Source organism: Cornus florida, unplaced genomic scaffold (assembly GCF_030987335.1).
Source record: "Cornus florida cultivar Cherokee Brave unplaced genomic scaffold, ASM3098733v1 CherokeeBrave_3.0.0_Hap2_Chr03, whole genome shotgun sequence".
Classification (NCBI taxonomy): Eukaryota; Viridiplantae; Streptophyta; class Magnoliopsida; order Cornales; family Cornaceae; genus Cornus; species Cornus florida.
Genome location: NW_026775573.1, coordinates 64,294,034 through 64,309,952, shown reverse-complemented (window position 1 = coordinate 64,309,952; position 15,919 = coordinate 64,294,034). Strand labels below are relative to the sequence as shown.

Below are 15,919 nucleotides of genomic sequence, written 5' to 3'. Positions count from 1 at the left end.
CATTGACACCCTTCTAGATTGGTCAAACTTTCTTCTTTTTGTAAGAAATTGAAAATTTATTACACCAAAAGAAATATGCAGAATGAAAACAAATGAGTTTTTGTATTTTTTTTTTACCAAAAATTTTGTTATTAATTCACACATGCTATAAGATGGCATGTTAATAACTTTCTGCAACCATAGTGATTGATCTATGAATGTTTATATTATGACGGATTTTATGCAAAATTAGTGGTTGACACTTGAATGTTGGTTAAGTAATGATGGATTGTGTAAATTTTGGTGTCAAATGTTGGTTATGTAATGACTTGGTACAAGTTTATTATGGATTATGGATTGTAGATGGCTACTTTTATGAAGTTAAATGTTGGTTATGTAATGATTGTAATGACAGGTAACTATATTACAGTGATGCATAAATTTTTCATCAGGGGTACTTTCGTCCAATTTATTAATCTGTTTCAAACATCTATATATATATCTAGATATGCAATCTATATTCTTCATCTGGGATGTGTGTGTGTGTGTGTGTGTGTGTATATATGTGTGTGTGTGTATATGTAGTATATATTCTTAGCATTGTGGTTGTTTGTTCATAAGGGGTAGTTTCGTCCAATTTATTAACTTGTAAAGTTAAAAAGGTCAACTAAATAGTCAAAAGGCAATTTGGTCAATTTTTCATGCCGGTTGACTTCAAGGGGTACCTTTGTTCACTTTTCAATCTTCAAAGGGTGTCATTGTCCCAAAAATAGGTAACTTTCATCTTATTGTTCTTTTGGCAAAGCTCAGGGGTTGTTTCTGTACTTTACTCAAAATTAAATGTATATTTTATATATATAACAAATAGCTATCTTTAATATATTTTTTTAATTCTATATTTAATAAAAAAAATTATAATTATATTAAATTTTTAATTAGGAATAATTTTTTCTTTTTTAAAATTATAAAAAGAATTAAGATTTTCATTCCATGTGATACTCCATTAATTTGACAACTTTGAGAACAAATATTTTTTTTAATCTCTATTTACCCAATAAAAAAACACATATATTAGAACTTTCTAAAGAGCAGCATTAGGTCCTTGAAAATGTATCTCCCAACTCTCACTAGGAGAAATATAGAGAGAAATTTTTTGTTATTTTTTTCGAAAAGGTGAGAAAAATCCTTAAAATTGAGTTAAATGTGCACATAAAACTACTATGAGATTATTTGCATGCAAACCCCCTTTGGGCTTTTTCAGAAAAGTAAAAGAGCGAAACGAACATTATAGCATTACTTTATGTCAGATTTCTATTTAAGGGATGTTTTCGCACAATGTTAAAAGAATAATGGTATTATTAGCACACTTTTTTAAATAGGGGATGAAAATGTTACGCGAAGTAATACATTAGGAGTGTTTTCGCAATGTTAAAAGAAAATAAGGGATTTCACACTTTTTTAAAATAGATGATAAAAATGCTACGCAAAGTATACATTAAGGGTGTTTTCAACACTTGACCCTCATATTTAATTTAATCTATTATAATTTAGAATAGTACACTATCCTTCATCATTATTTTTAATTAACTTATAATTTTATTTTATTTTGCAATATTACGCTTAAAAGAAATTCTTATTTACTTATTTAAAATTAGGGTTATTAGAGAATGACCCTAAATAACCAAAAAGGATTATGTATGCATGTCTAATTTTCTATACTTACCCAAATTTCTCCTGAAAAATAACCAGAATACTTTGAGCTCAAAATTGAGATGGAAACATCAAAAAGTGACCAACACGTGAATGGAAAAGGCAACTATAAATTTAGCATAGTTTTATGAGACAAGGCCTATACATTGTCAGCGGACTCGGCAAAAAGTGTATCAGAGGAAATCAGAATAACCTATTTGAGAAAGTTCCAACTCCATATCAAATATTGAGGAAGTTCCAACTTCAACTTCATACCAAAAACCAGACTACATTGAGGCAGGAGTTCCAACCACATAAATTTCAGGACACTGAAAAGAAATCATTGCCAGATCGAGATACAAATTGTTCTCTATCTACAACAGAAATATTTAGTGGTGAAGCCCCACACAATAAGCCAAAAAACCTGCCTCTTGTAACTAAATTTCACAGTGCTCAATTGCAGATATCGTTTATTTTTTTTTTTTTATTTTTTTTTTTTTTTTGAGGGAGCATAATTCAAATTCCTCGTAACATCAAAGTTGCAGCACAATCAATGGGTACTTTTCAGTGTATCAATTACTCTTGCAAACACTTGGCATCTAGAGCGCTCTCCCACAAGCTCCCATGGACACAATCTCAATGGATTATCTCAGCTGTATATCTTCATATTACTCATCGTCTAGTTAGCTGCCAAATAATACATATTCCAATTCTGTTATGGCAAGAATGGTTTAACCAGATTATATGCAGATGTAAAGGAGTTGGCAGAAACAAGTCATAAGTTACCAGGGAGTGACAATGTCAGCTCTGCTTTGTTATTAGTTCAATGTCAGCTCCGACTTCAGCAATCTTAGGGTCTTTAGAAGTCTTTGCTGTCTTGGCAATGTTCTCAACATCAAAGTCCAACGCTATTCTTCTCACCAGACCCTCAAGCATCTGTATTTAAAGAACACATTGATAACACCGATGTAAACATATATAGAAGAAATATACACAACTTCTCTCTCAAAAAACAACAGTGTCCTCATGGTTGACAATCCAAACTTTTACCATTGTACCAAAAACACAGCTCCTTAAAGCAGAAAATAATATTTCCCAAAATTGTATAATGACCAATTAACTAGATTATTCAGCACAAGATGATCTGAGCAATTAACTCTACACTACACACTATTTTAGTAATAATCTGACTCGTTTTAATTGAATGTTCTCAAATCCCATTCACTAAAATATGAAACAAATACCGCTACTTTAAAGATAATGCATTACACTGCAATGAATCTACACTTGCACGTTGTAATGTGTCTGATATTCTTCAAATCAAGCTATCATTTAATTGTTCTCACTGCCCTTGCTCTTGTTCCCTTGCAATGCATATTGGCATTTACTAACCTATGTGATTTATTGAAAATCGAAAAATTATATTTTTGGTTACTTTATTAATTATCTTAGCTTACAACCCTTTTAAAATATAAACTTTTTAGGTTCATAAGTTCCCATTTACTGTTGTTTTTTTGTTTGTTTGTTTGTTTTTTTGTTTGTTTTTTCCCTCTAAAAAATTGAACTCATAGTTTTTGACTTATTGGAATTTATGATTTGTTACATTGGAAACGGAGTGTCTGAAACGACGACCAAGAAAATTAAGACACAAGGATATAGTTATATATATACATATATATATATATATATGTATATATATGGGTGTACATTATTTCTTATCTTCGTTATGTGATAATTTCCAATTTCATGTTTTCCATTTATTTTGGGGTCATTACTTGGTGCACTGGTAAAATGCTCGGGCCGTAAAGCATGAGAACGCAAGTTCGAATCCTAAGAGTAGCCACTTTGTGTAAATAACAGCGAAGAATACATCCAGTCCACCCCTCCTAGCATCCTCAGTTAATGGGCACCATATTGAAAAATAATCCTTTTTCATGACCTTTATGTTTTCCATGTATTTCTCACATTTATTCAGATTCATCTGGCGAAAAAAAATAATAATAATAAAATAAAATAAAAAGAATACAGGGACACAGTGATACATATATATAATGCAGTTACAGTAGTTGTTATCTTTGCTACGTGGTTAAAAATTGTTATTTTTCATTTTTCCAATGTATTTCTTGCATCATTCAGATTAATAATGCAAGAAATGCATCGAAAACTTGAAAAAGACTTTCAAATAAGTGCAATATCAGCTGTGACTGAGACCAACAGTGTGTAATAGAATTTTCCCTTCCCCCCTCTTAGATCAGACCTAGGATTCTCAATAAAAAGTCTAGAAGCCTAGAAGATCTGATGTGGCAGGTCGCAGAATCACTGCAGCAGCGAGGGAGTGGCAAGTGGGGAGGAAGAACAAAAACAGAGGCTTGTTCTGCAGTTTGACTAATGACATGCCTCCATCCCTTTGTAATGGATTAAAGTTGTTTGTCTATTTCCGATTTCCTTCTCTTATAACTGGTGTTATTCTTGACTCAGTTGTATGAATCCAACACATGCTCTTCCTAAGGATCAGTTGGATCAAATCCAACATATGACGACCATAACACACACTCAGACCAAAATATTGGGAAAAACTCTCAAGAGACAACACTACTTGTAAGCATAAAGACGATTTGGGTAAACAAAAATACCAGTGATCCAATGGCAACTAAAGCCCGGAATTTTGCGTCAACTTCAAGATTTTCCTCTTCTGCAATCTGTGGTATTACAAACAGAGTGTCAGTAGTGTAAACTTCTGAACATAATTATCTACAAAGTCCAACTAAATAAATTTTAGGGGGTGGGGGGAAACAGAGGACTGCCAGATGCATCAATTCAAAATCTAAATTTAAGAGCATCAGGAAATTAATTGCATACCTCAAGAGCTACTGAAAGAACTTGGGATTGGCCTTCCTGGTCCTTACTTTCAATCAAAAGCACAGCATAACTGAATGCTCACAAATGATATATTAGAAATTGAAGTTGACAAAGCAATAACATGTCTCAAACTACAAGGGTAAAACTGAAAAATAGATGTCAAAGTCTATTAAATAAAAGGTAATGACTATGATATATCATAGCATTAATCACGGAACTTGTAATATGCTGAAATTAATTTCTAGTTGGTCACATTTTGTCCTTCCTTGAAGAGTCAAAAGACAAATATAATGATTAAATCAATAAGAGTTGGACATTTATCAACAAAAAAAAAAAAAAATCAATAAGTGTTGGACCAGATTATCATCTAGTAAATGAAGCATTGATATCTCATACCAATTTATAAAGGGGTGGGGTGGGTGTGGGGGTGGTATGTCCAACTTATCAAAAAATACAAGAAAATAAAATTAGAAGAAAAAGAAGTTGTGTTGAACTGAATTTGTCATGCAAATTATCGGGCCATGGATGCCTATTTTGATGTCCACGTGTAACAAACAAGGTGTGCATCAGGTTTTACATAATAGTATCAGTCATCATGGTTGTGAAGTTTTTCTTATTTTGCACATCTTGCCAAAAGAACACCCATATTCAGCTTTTAACTTCACAATCTAATGAGTTGGTAATTATGGCCTTTAGTGGATTTTGTCAAAGCATTAAAAGGTGATTTTATATGATTAATTGTCTCTACATTGATTTTTAAGTTGCTAAAGTTATCTTGTTCAACTAGCGCACCCGATTAATTTATTCTTTTTAACATATTTTACTTACCAGATAAGATCCTTAACCTGATTTATGTAGAAAACATGATAATATGGGATCTGTGCTACGAAATAACAAATGCAGGTAACATATAATGCAACTATCGCTGTCATGCAAAAGAAAAAAAAATGATTCACAATAATCAGCGTTGCCGCCTGAACCTTCATAATGGATTTCTTCTTCAGGAAAGTTCCCTAATTTTATTTTATTTTATATTATATATATATGATACAAATTATATATGTTGTCCAAGAAAGTGTCTTTCAGAAATTAAAGTCATTTCTGTTTTTTAATACAAAGTAGAAATTAAGCTAAAGAAAACCAAGTGATTACTTAGGAAAGTTAAAAGGTGTTATTAATGCTGAATGGAATTTCCAAAGTCTGACTATGGAAATTAGAGGTCATTATTGGCTATACCATAAAAGAACAACCCCTTTTTCTATGGTTTTTGTTTCTTTTTTGGAAGTTAAACCAAACACACACACCCATTATTCACAATATGTCCCTTGTGGAACTCAAACTATCAACCTCCCCCTCTGGGGAGGAGATATTGTACCATTGGACTAGAGGCCCTTTGGTAACCCTCCTTTCTATGTTGTAACAAGTCATGAAGATAATTCCAGCATATCATTAATTTCTAAACTATTCTTCAAGCTTATCCCAGATTTCACTTTAGAAATCAAGGCTGCAACAGTGATTGGAGTATTTATAGTCTATCTTACTGATGTAATTGGACTTCTGTTTATTTCTGTTCTCTTTTATATATATATATATTATTTTTTATTTTATTTATGTTTGCCACAAGTGGTATATAAGCCTTTTGTCTTCAATATATGATTATTGTGGATCTATGACTGGACAATGAAGCGACCTGTCTACAAGATAAGATTTAGAGAATCTGCAACATCAAATTCTTGACTCTACTTCTTTTGATAAAATAAGATTTTCGGAGTTTATTGATGGTCATCAACTTATTGATCTTCCATTAGAGGGTGCTTCTTTTACTTGGTCCAGCGGGAGGGAGACGCCTACTTTCTCCCGCCTGGAAAGATTTTTACTCTCTGGAGAGTGGGAGGAGAAGTTTCCGGATGCTGTTCAGACCGCTTTGGCTAGGGTTACGTCGGATTACATTCCTTTGGTTTTGGACTGTGGAGGGTTGAGTTCACGTCGTACCCCTTTCCGATTTGAGAATATGTGGCTTAGAGCGGTGGATTTTCAGGGGTTGGTGGGAGGAGGTTTTGGTTGTGGGAACTTCGAGCTTCATTTTAGTAGGGAAGCATCGCCCTTTAAAAGAAAAGCTCAAAACATGGAATAAGGAGGTCTTTGGTAATCTGGAATGGAGGAAGAATAGAGCCCTCGCTGACATTGCAGAGTTAGACAAATTGGAAGCAGTTAGTGGTCTTGTTGAGTCTCAACGTAACAGGAGAGCAGCTTGTCAAGCTGAATGTGGCGAAATTGCGATCATGGAGGAAATCTCGTGGCGACAAAAGTCTCAGGCCTTGTGGCTTAAAGAGGGTAACCGTAATACTAAGTTTTTTCATCGTACAGCTAATGCCCATAGGAGGGGCAACCATATTGGGCGGATGTGTGTGGACGGAACAATGTTGTGTTCTGAGGAGGAAGTACATACGGGGATTTGTTTCTTTCTATCAGAGGTTGTACACTGAGCCTCTTCGTTGGAGGCCACGCCTCGATGGTCTTCATTTTGATTCTATCTCAGAGGAGGATAAGGAAGGGATTGAGAGACCCCTTACGGAGGAGGAGGTTCTCTTGGCGTTGAGGAGTTGCAATGGCAACAAAGCCCCAGGTCCGGATGGTTTCGCTATGAGGTTCCTTCTGGAGAGTTGGGGGGTGGTTCGTCAGGAGGTTATGGGTACGGTCCATTAGTTCCACTCTAATGGGAGGTTCGAAAAGTCGTTGAATACTTCTTTTATTGCTCTTATCCCCAAGAAGGGAGGGGCAACTGACATTAAGGACTATAGACCCATTAGTCTGATTGGGTGTATTTAAAAGCTGATCGCTAAAGTCCTTGCGTTTCGCTTGAGGGGGGTTTTGGACAGCGTTATCTCTGACTCTCAGAATGCATTTGTTGGGGGTAGACAGATCCTGGATTCCGCTCTTATTGCCAGTGAATGTGTGGATTTCGAACTCAGTAGCGTGTTTTATGCAAGCTGGACATCGAAAAAGCCTATGATCATGTTTGCTGGAATTTTTTGTTCTATCTGTCAGAGAGGATGGGTTTCGGAGAGAAATGGAGGCGATGGATCGTTTCTTACATCTCATCTGTCAGATTTTCGATGTTGGTTAATGGATCCCCATCCGGGTTTTTTGGCAGCTCCCGTGGTTTGAGGCAAGGGGACCCTCTCTCTTCTTTCCTGTTCATTATTGTCATGGAGGCTCTTAGTAGATTGATGAGGAGGGCTGTGGACTTGGGGTTCATACGAGGCTTCAAGATTAGTTCAGACGCAGCTCATCAATTGGAAATTTCTCATTTGCTCTTTGCGGACGACACTCTGGTTTTCTGTGAGGCTGAGGTGTCCCAGTTGAGATACTTGCGATGTGTCCTTGCTAGTTTTCAAGCTGTCTCTGGGCTGAAAGTCAATGTGGGAAAGAGTGTTATTGTCCCTGTGGGGGATATTCAGGAGGTGGAGTCTCTCGCAGCTGTTTTAGGGTGTAGGACGAGTTCCTTCCCTATTTCTTATTTAGGCTTGCCTTTGGGTGTCTCGACAAGAAGGGTGGGAAGTTGGGACTCGGTGATTGAGCGATTCAAGAGAAGGCTGGCAGGGTGGAAAAAGCAATACCTTTCGAAGGGGGAAAAGTTACTTTGGTGAAAAGCACTTTATCTAGTCTCCCAACTTATTTCCTGTCGCTTTTCCAGATCCCTTCTGCTATTGTTGGAAGACTTGAGATACTTCAACGGAATTTCTTGTGGGGTGGTAGATGAGAGGAATTTAAGTATCATCTTGTTCGATGGGAGCAGGTTTGTAGGCCCCTCAGGTTGGGAGGCCTAGGGATTAGGAGATTGGCCCCTTTCAACAAGGCCCTCCTAGGCAAGTGGCTCTGGAGATTCGGCAGTGAACGTAATAGGTTATGGAAGAAGGTTGTTTCCTGTCGGTTTGGAGAGGAGGGGGGGATGGTCAGCTAGACCGGTCAGGTCTGCTGGAGGTGTGGGGGTTCGGAAATCCATTGGGAGAGGTTGGGATGATTTCTCAAAGCACATTAGATTCAGAGTTCAGGAAGGAAGGGATATCCGATTTTGGGAGGATGCTTGGTGCGAGGACCGTCCTTTGTCTCGTTTGTACCCGAGGTTGTTCAAGATTGCTGTTGATCGACATGCTATGGTTGCTGACTGCTATCACCTTGATAGCGGTAGGTTATCTTGGGATGTTTAGTTCCGCAATCCTTTCAGGATTGGGAGTTGGATGACGTCATTAGTTTGTTGGATCTTCTGTATAGAAAGGTGGTGGATGGCACTAGGCCGGACTCATTGATTTGGGTGCTTTCTCCTCAGGGGAAGTTCCAAGTTCGGTCCTATTTTCACCAGCTTTCAGATTTTTGTGACCCCACTTTCCCGTGGAAAACGGTTTGTGCTCGATGGCTCCTCTTAGGGTGGTTTTTTTCGTCTGGATTGCTATTTAGGGCAAGATTTTGACCCTGGACAATTTGAGGAAGAGACATGTTATCGTTAACCGGTGTTGTATGTGCATAAATGATGGAGAGTCTGTGGATCATCTTCTCTTGCGCTGTCCCGTAGCTCACGACTGCTGGAGCCTTTTGTTGGGTCTCTTTGGTGTCCAATGGGTTATGCCCTGGACCTCTAGGGATTTGATTGATGGGTGGAGGGGTCAAAGGGTGGGAGCGCGCACTCATAATTTCTGGAGGGTGATTCCCCTTTGTATTTGGTGGAGTCTTTGGAAAGAACGTAATCGTAGATCTTTTGATGGGGAGGGGACCTCCAATGCGGCTTTGAAGTTCACTATTCTTTGCTCCCTTTTTAGTTGGGGTATGGGGCGAGATTGTATTTCTTTGGATAAGATTATGGACTTTTTGGGGTCGTTGGGTTCATAGATCTCATTTTTTCTCTTTTTTCGTCTTTGTATAGTTCTTGGGACGCGTTCCCCTTTTGAACACCTTCTAATACAATTTTACTTATCAAAAAAAAAAAAAAATCTTGACTGTGCATTATATTAGAACAATCTGCAATCAAATTCTTCTCTTAATAAGGCCTTGCCAAACCACGCCATCGATTATGTCTGCAACTAAGGATTAGTTGTTCCTCAATTAGGGGCATAACTATTGATTTCATAAATTGTGTGCAAAAAGATGGATGAATCAGTGAACCACCTTCTCCTTCATTGTCCAGTGGCAAGGGATGTGTGGTCTCTATTCTTGGTTGCTTTTGGCATGGCTTGGGTGTTTCCCGAGTCCACAGTAGATATGTTAGAGGCTTGGAGAGGGTGTATTGAGGAGAGGAGAGCCGGGCCAGGGAAGCGTGGAGAGCCAGACCCCTTTGTTTATGGTGGGATCTATGGCGTGAGAGAAATAGGAGATCCTTTGATGGAGAAGAATCCCCTATTTGGTCCCTCAAATACAACATTCTTTCTACTCTATTTTTTTGGGTCAATAGGGCAAATTGTAAATCTTTGGAACATCTTTTGAAATTTGTGGATAGCTTGAAATTATAGTACCCTTTTAGGCTTCTTTGTATTCCTTTGGGAGCGCTCCCCTTGGGGCGCCTTTAGTGAAATCTTACTTATAAAAAAAAAAATTAAATTGTTGTTTTCCTTACTCATGCTTTCCTTATCTATGTTTTCCTTATTATGTGTTCCTGAGAACATTATATATTCCCCTTGTATTCATCCACTCAAATTGTGAAAGAGAAAAGTCTAACCCTGGATAATCTGAGGAGGAGGCATATCATTACTAGCTGGTGCTGCATGTACAAGAGGGATGAAGAGTCCGTAGATCATCTCCTCTTGCATTGCCCAGTGGCCAGAGACAATAGGGGTTTGCTTTTGGCTATGTTTGGGATTGAGTGGGTTATGCCCCAGTCTCCGAGGGGAATGATTGAGGCTTGGACAGGTTGTATGGTGGGTTCCCAAGCCCGTGACTTTTGGAGGGTGTCTCTTTTCTTAGTTCTCTATTTGTAGGGTTTCTGGGAGAAATTGTAAATCTATGATGTAGCTGGTTTATTTTTTGCATATTCTGAGAGCTTAGGGACCCTATTTGGTCCTTGTTTTTCTTTTTGTGGGCTGTGTACCCCGTTTGAACGCTTCTAATACAATCTTACTTATAAAAAAGCTTATATTTCCACAGTATACTTAGATGGTGATTGTCTTTTGAGCATGGAACATCAAAAATCTTGGTGCAACAAGGATTTTCAACACCGAAAGCAACTTCCATACAATCACCAAGGATCAGATGTTACTAGGCTTGGGGATCAGAGTGTTCACTACTTGAGGAGCATATTTGCTGACGGGAAGCAATAGAGTTCGGATGGAGAATCAGCCATGAGTCCTGGACAGAGGTAACTATGACATTCTCAAGTTATAGTCTAGTTGAATTATTGTGTAACGCCTTTCTCCTAGAGGATTTTATCTTCATGGACTAGTCCTGTGGTTTTTGTCGATAGGGTTTTCCACGTAAAATTCGTGTGTCCATTTGTGTGGATATTTTAACATTTTCAACAAGATAACTTTTGCATTCTTATATCATTAGCTATAATTTGGAATTTAGCTAATGGCAGTCTAATTGAACTTCTGTCAAAGTTAGTTAATTTGTGCTTAAAACCTAGTCAACACCACCCCCACACACCCCCCCGCTCCCCCCTTCTCTCTCTATAGGTATAGTTCAGGCCTTGTGCGGTAGGTGTTCTACGGAATATAACAAATTGATCATGGATTGAAATGTAAAGTAGCAAAATGGTTTTTGATTATTCTAAATGGTGGAATAAAACCAAGACAATGACAACTGTGACCAAGGGTTTTTGTATTATACTAAATAGTGGAATAAGTCCATAATGATGGCAATATTACAACAGTTATTATAACTAGTGCTGACAACAGTAGAACATCTTAAGACTCACCGGCAAGAAAAAAAAAAAAAAAAAGAACAAGAAAAAGAAGGAACCAAATAGGAAAAATATCCATCCAAAATAAATTAAAGGAAATATATTGTAAGAATGACGCCACCCAAGCAAAACTCAAACAATCACACATGAGCTACACTAGATAGAAAATTTAAAAGAGTCCTAGAGATCACTTACTTGAGTATCAAGGTAGAAAAAGACACTTGCACATTCTTATTTGAAGATGAATAACAACTTGAGAATGCATCAATAATCTACAAGATCAGTAAACAGAAATATTGATATTTTTATAAGCATAGAATAAAAAACTAGTACATTTTCATTAGACTAAAGTGCAAATTAATAATAAATAAAATAAAGTGATCGGGTGCAGATCCATTTAGTTCATGAAACTTCAGACATCAGACACAAATGAAGTGTACTGGTGCCTGAATATTGAGCAGGAGTAGCTACATAGTCAGACAAACAACTAAATTCTTTGAAAAGGTAAATTTGGAAGAATTTTGGAAATTCGAAATGATTTTCAAGAAATGTATAACTAGTGGTGAGGAAAGGAAATTTTGGGTCATTGAGAAATATTAAAACATGAAGAGGTACTTGTGAAATAATTAAAATTAAAATAAAAAAGGCTTCAAATGATGGAATTCATTCTTCTTTTAACTAAACAAAGAAATAGGGAGAAACCCTAGATCCGTGACTTCCGTCCATGCTTCCTCTGGACAATCTATTATGGCTTCAGCAACAACTAATCTTAGACATACACATGCATTTTCCATTAGTTCCTCCTGCCCCGCATTCCCCTCTGTTAACAACCATCTACTCCAAAAGCTAAAGCTCTTAGAGAGGGTGTAACTTAAATATTTAAATCCTTCAACACGCCCCCTCACAAGTGTCCTTCTTTTGGCCCAACATGTGTTTCAATTTTAAATCAGGTGACGGTGAGGTTTGAACACAGGACCTACCCTGATCTGATACCATGTTAACAACCATCTACTCCAAAAGCTTAAGCTGTTAGAGAGAGTGTAACTTAAATATTTAAATCCTTCAACACTCTCCATACACGATGAGACACAAGTTGGCTATGTATCTAAAGGAGTGTCTAGATGCATCTACATGGGTTCTCAAGTTTGAGGAGTTCGTGAAACAAAGCAGAGGCTCATAGTCTCATGCTCTTTATATAATTATCTCTTTTTATCTCAAAAATATAACATATCTAGGTGAGTATTTTACTAAACTTGGCAAGTGAAGAAGATTCAAATGTTTTGATGTGCAGCTCAACCACAATACAGTTAGACTGAAGATTGTAAATCAGATTCCTATAGTTTTATCATCGCAACACATACGTTGTTTAGAGGTCCTTTTCTTTTTCCAAATATAGTTAGCCTTCTGAAATCTCACTGAACAATGAACTTGGAAGGACTGGGAACACCAACTTGTATTCAAGTTGTCAGAAGCACTTCACTTAGCTCGTGTCGGGACAAGAAAGTGGGATAGGTAAGGATGCCAAGAAGAACAGAGTCTTCATGGTCAAACTGTAGGCGCATCATTTCAAAGTTTATGTCCTTCTGGGGATAGTTCATCTCCTCATTGGTTGAGCTAAGCATTTATTGTTTTCCCCAAAAGTTTCCCTCATCATTCACTAAATCAGTTATAAAAAATGGGTACTTAAACTTTGTGTTATATAATACATCATGAAGACCCTTGTATCCGGAAGATGCACCCACATGAATGGCTAAAACCAAACCTAGGACATTGGTTCGCAAGACAAGGCACCCTCCTCAAAATTGTCTGGGTGACCTCATAGTCTTGAGTAGACAGCTGTTGAAGTGAATAAACTTCAAATGATTAACCCATAAGTTTTATTTTCTTTAATTTCTCACTGAACATTTCTATCAAGTTTTCATGCGCAGTAACTGTAAAATTACTGCAGAGAAACAATACTAACCTCATCACGATGCTTTTGTAGCCATTGATAGTAGCATGAATTCTTGAAGAGATTAGTCACAGCACGAATGCTGGTCAAAATATTTGCTGGAAGTGGAGGACTTGTTGTAACCATCTTAATCATCTCCATGAGTATATCTGCTAGAGCAAAAGGAAGATATCTTCAGTAAATGCCGAACTTGAACTAAACAATATCATGGAGAAAAAGACACACCAAATCAAACCGCATGTAATAAAAACTAGTAGGAGCATGTTTGAGGCCCATTTCCCAGCCAAACCAGCTTAAGACCCAGTTGTTGGATCATCAGTCGTATTAAGTGGATCACAGCTTAAGGCCCATTTTCAGGTGTGATTAACAAATGGGGGATAGTTGCACATATAAGACATGACTAAAAAAGCGCTCTATTTGAATGGCTCTTCTTCAAAACTAATTTGAAAAATAAAAGTGAAACACAAGGTACATGACAAAATTAGATACCATTTTCATCATTAATATGTTTGAGAAGTAAAGTCGCCCCATCTGGGTGCAGGACAATCATCCTCAGGATATCTATAACTGCAATAAAATAAGATTAAAAAATTAAAAAAATAATAATAATCAAGCAAGAGAAATAGAATTAAAGAATTAATCATATGAGCAGTGTGGTGGAGATGCTTACTCTGACACTGAAACTAGTACTAGAATATAAGAATTAAAACACATTCCAATCAACAGTGTGTGTAAACACCAACAAGTGATAAATAAAAATTCAGTATCTTATATAACGAACACATGATTTACCTACAATAAATATAAATACATAAGCACAATTTATAAAAATAAATGGTAATTGCATTTGAGTACAGAATCCATATCCACACCACCAAGGAATTCAAATGACCCTCAACCAAGACAAAATCTATACTTTCGTGAGTATGAAAAAAATCAGAACCAGAATAATGCATCCTGATTAAAAAAGTCAGGAACCATGGGATCTTTATCTAAAGGCCAATCAAAAATATTTGCAACTCAGCGGAGTGATAAATCTACTGCTGTTCATTTCAGAAGAGAATGAGAATTATGTTTTACTTCACTCTCTTTAACTTTACAAAAAAGTTTCAAGTCACTTTTGTTAGGTCTATACGACTAATGTTGAAAAATTTCATAGAACACAATGTGTCAATGTAAATTTGAGTTTATATTTAATTAGACAGACTTGTCCTAGTTGTCAGTTAAGTGGGAATTACCTCTTTGATGAAGATGAGCTTCAACAAGGTTAAATTTGTCAACTTCATCAACAAAGGGTAAAAAGGTAAGTTAACACAGATGCAATTTCACCAATTAGGCTCATGCATTCATTTTTATCGTTCTTTATCTCAATGTTTTTATTGACTTATTTTGAATTCAAAAATATGTTTTTAAAATGCATGGTTTTGAAACAAAAGTCATAATTTCCGCCCCCCCCCCCCCCCCCCCCAAGTGTTGGAAAATCTTCAGTATTACGCACACTGGAGTATCCTCGATAGATTGAACCACCTTGGGATAGATCGAGACACGGTGATGACCCATATTGATCATACAGGATAGTTAATGATATATGAAACAATAAATTGTGGTTATGTATCAATCAATCGTGGCTATGTATCAATAGGTCGAGCCATCTATCATCAAGTGTCCAGCAAGCTATGATTTGGAAGGCGGTTTAGCGTTCTATGGCTCCGCTCAAGGTGGCCTTCTTTGCTTGGACAGCGGTTTGGGGCAAGATTTTGACGTTTGATAACCTGAGAAGTGGAAGACAGGTTACTGTCAATTGTGTTGCATGTGCAGGCGTGATGGAGAGTCAGTTGATCATTCTTTTGCATAGTCGTGAGCCGGGTACTTCTACTTGGTTTGTTCGGAGTTTAGTGGGTCATGACTCATGCCTCGGTCTTTGAGAGGCTTGATGGATGCTTGAAGATGGTGCTATGTAGGATCCTACGCCCGTGATTTTTGGAGGGTGGTGCCCTTAAGCGTTTGGTGGTGCTTATGGAAGGAGCGGAATAGATGATCCTTTGATGGAGAGGAGTCTTCTATTGTGGCTTTAAATTTTTGTATTATTAGCTCTCATTTTTGTTGCGTTTTGGGGAGAAATTGTAAATCTTTAGAGGAGAGAGTTGAATTTTTGGGCTCCTTGGGGCCTTAGGGTCCTTTTGGCTCTGGCATTTGTGTAGGTTTTAGGATGTGTTCCCCTTTTTGAAAGTTTTCTAATACAGTTTTACTTATCAAAATATATATATATGAAGTTTCCTCCTTGAGTTCTGACCTAATCCAACTACTTTCAAGGTGTTTATAAATGCTAATGTTCTGTAAAAATCTGGAGACATTCTGTATACATTGATTAGAGCTTTTCTCATATTCATTCTTTTTTTTTCATAAGCTCAATCAAATTTATTTGTCTTTCCACAAGAATCAAGACCTGATGTTCTTTATATACTACATATAGCTATAAGTGTTATTCTTGTGAGATAAAGTGCATCTTTTTGTTTGCATTTTTTTGTCATACATTTTAGTATTAGTGAGAT

The 15,919-nt window shown here is 36.9% G+C and overlaps 1 protein-coding gene across 2 annotated transcripts in view; it reads right to left on the bottom strand.

Annotated features, from left to right (window-relative positions):
- Positions 1 to 2,137: 2,137 nt before the first annotated feature.
- The window catches only part of LOC132300680 (uncharacterized), a 49,796-nt gene continuing 36,014 nt past the window's right edge, over positions 2,138 to 15,919 (bottom strand). The window contains exons 17-23 of one of the 2 annotated variants that reach the window (XM_059797871.1): positions 13,857 to 13,934; positions 13,380 to 13,519; positions 11,612 to 11,688; positions 4,528 to 4,597; positions 4,302 to 4,367; positions 2,455 to 2,604; positions 2,138 to 2,355 (exon numbers count right to left, since the gene is read on the bottom strand). In XM_059797871.1, coding sequence (XP_059653854.1) covers positions 2,470 to 2,604; positions 4,302 to 4,367; positions 4,528 to 4,597; positions 11,612 to 11,688; positions 13,380 to 13,519; positions 13,857 to 13,934 — 566 coding nt within the window. In that variant the 3' untranslated portion in view covers positions 2,138 to 2,355; positions 2,455 to 2,469. The remainder of the gene's footprint in view (positions 2,356 to 2,454; positions 2,605 to 4,301; positions 4,368 to 4,527; positions 4,598 to 11,611; positions 11,689 to 13,379; positions 13,520 to 13,856; positions 13,935 to 15,919) is intronic. The other variant, XM_059797872.1, reaches the window with a different exon arrangement.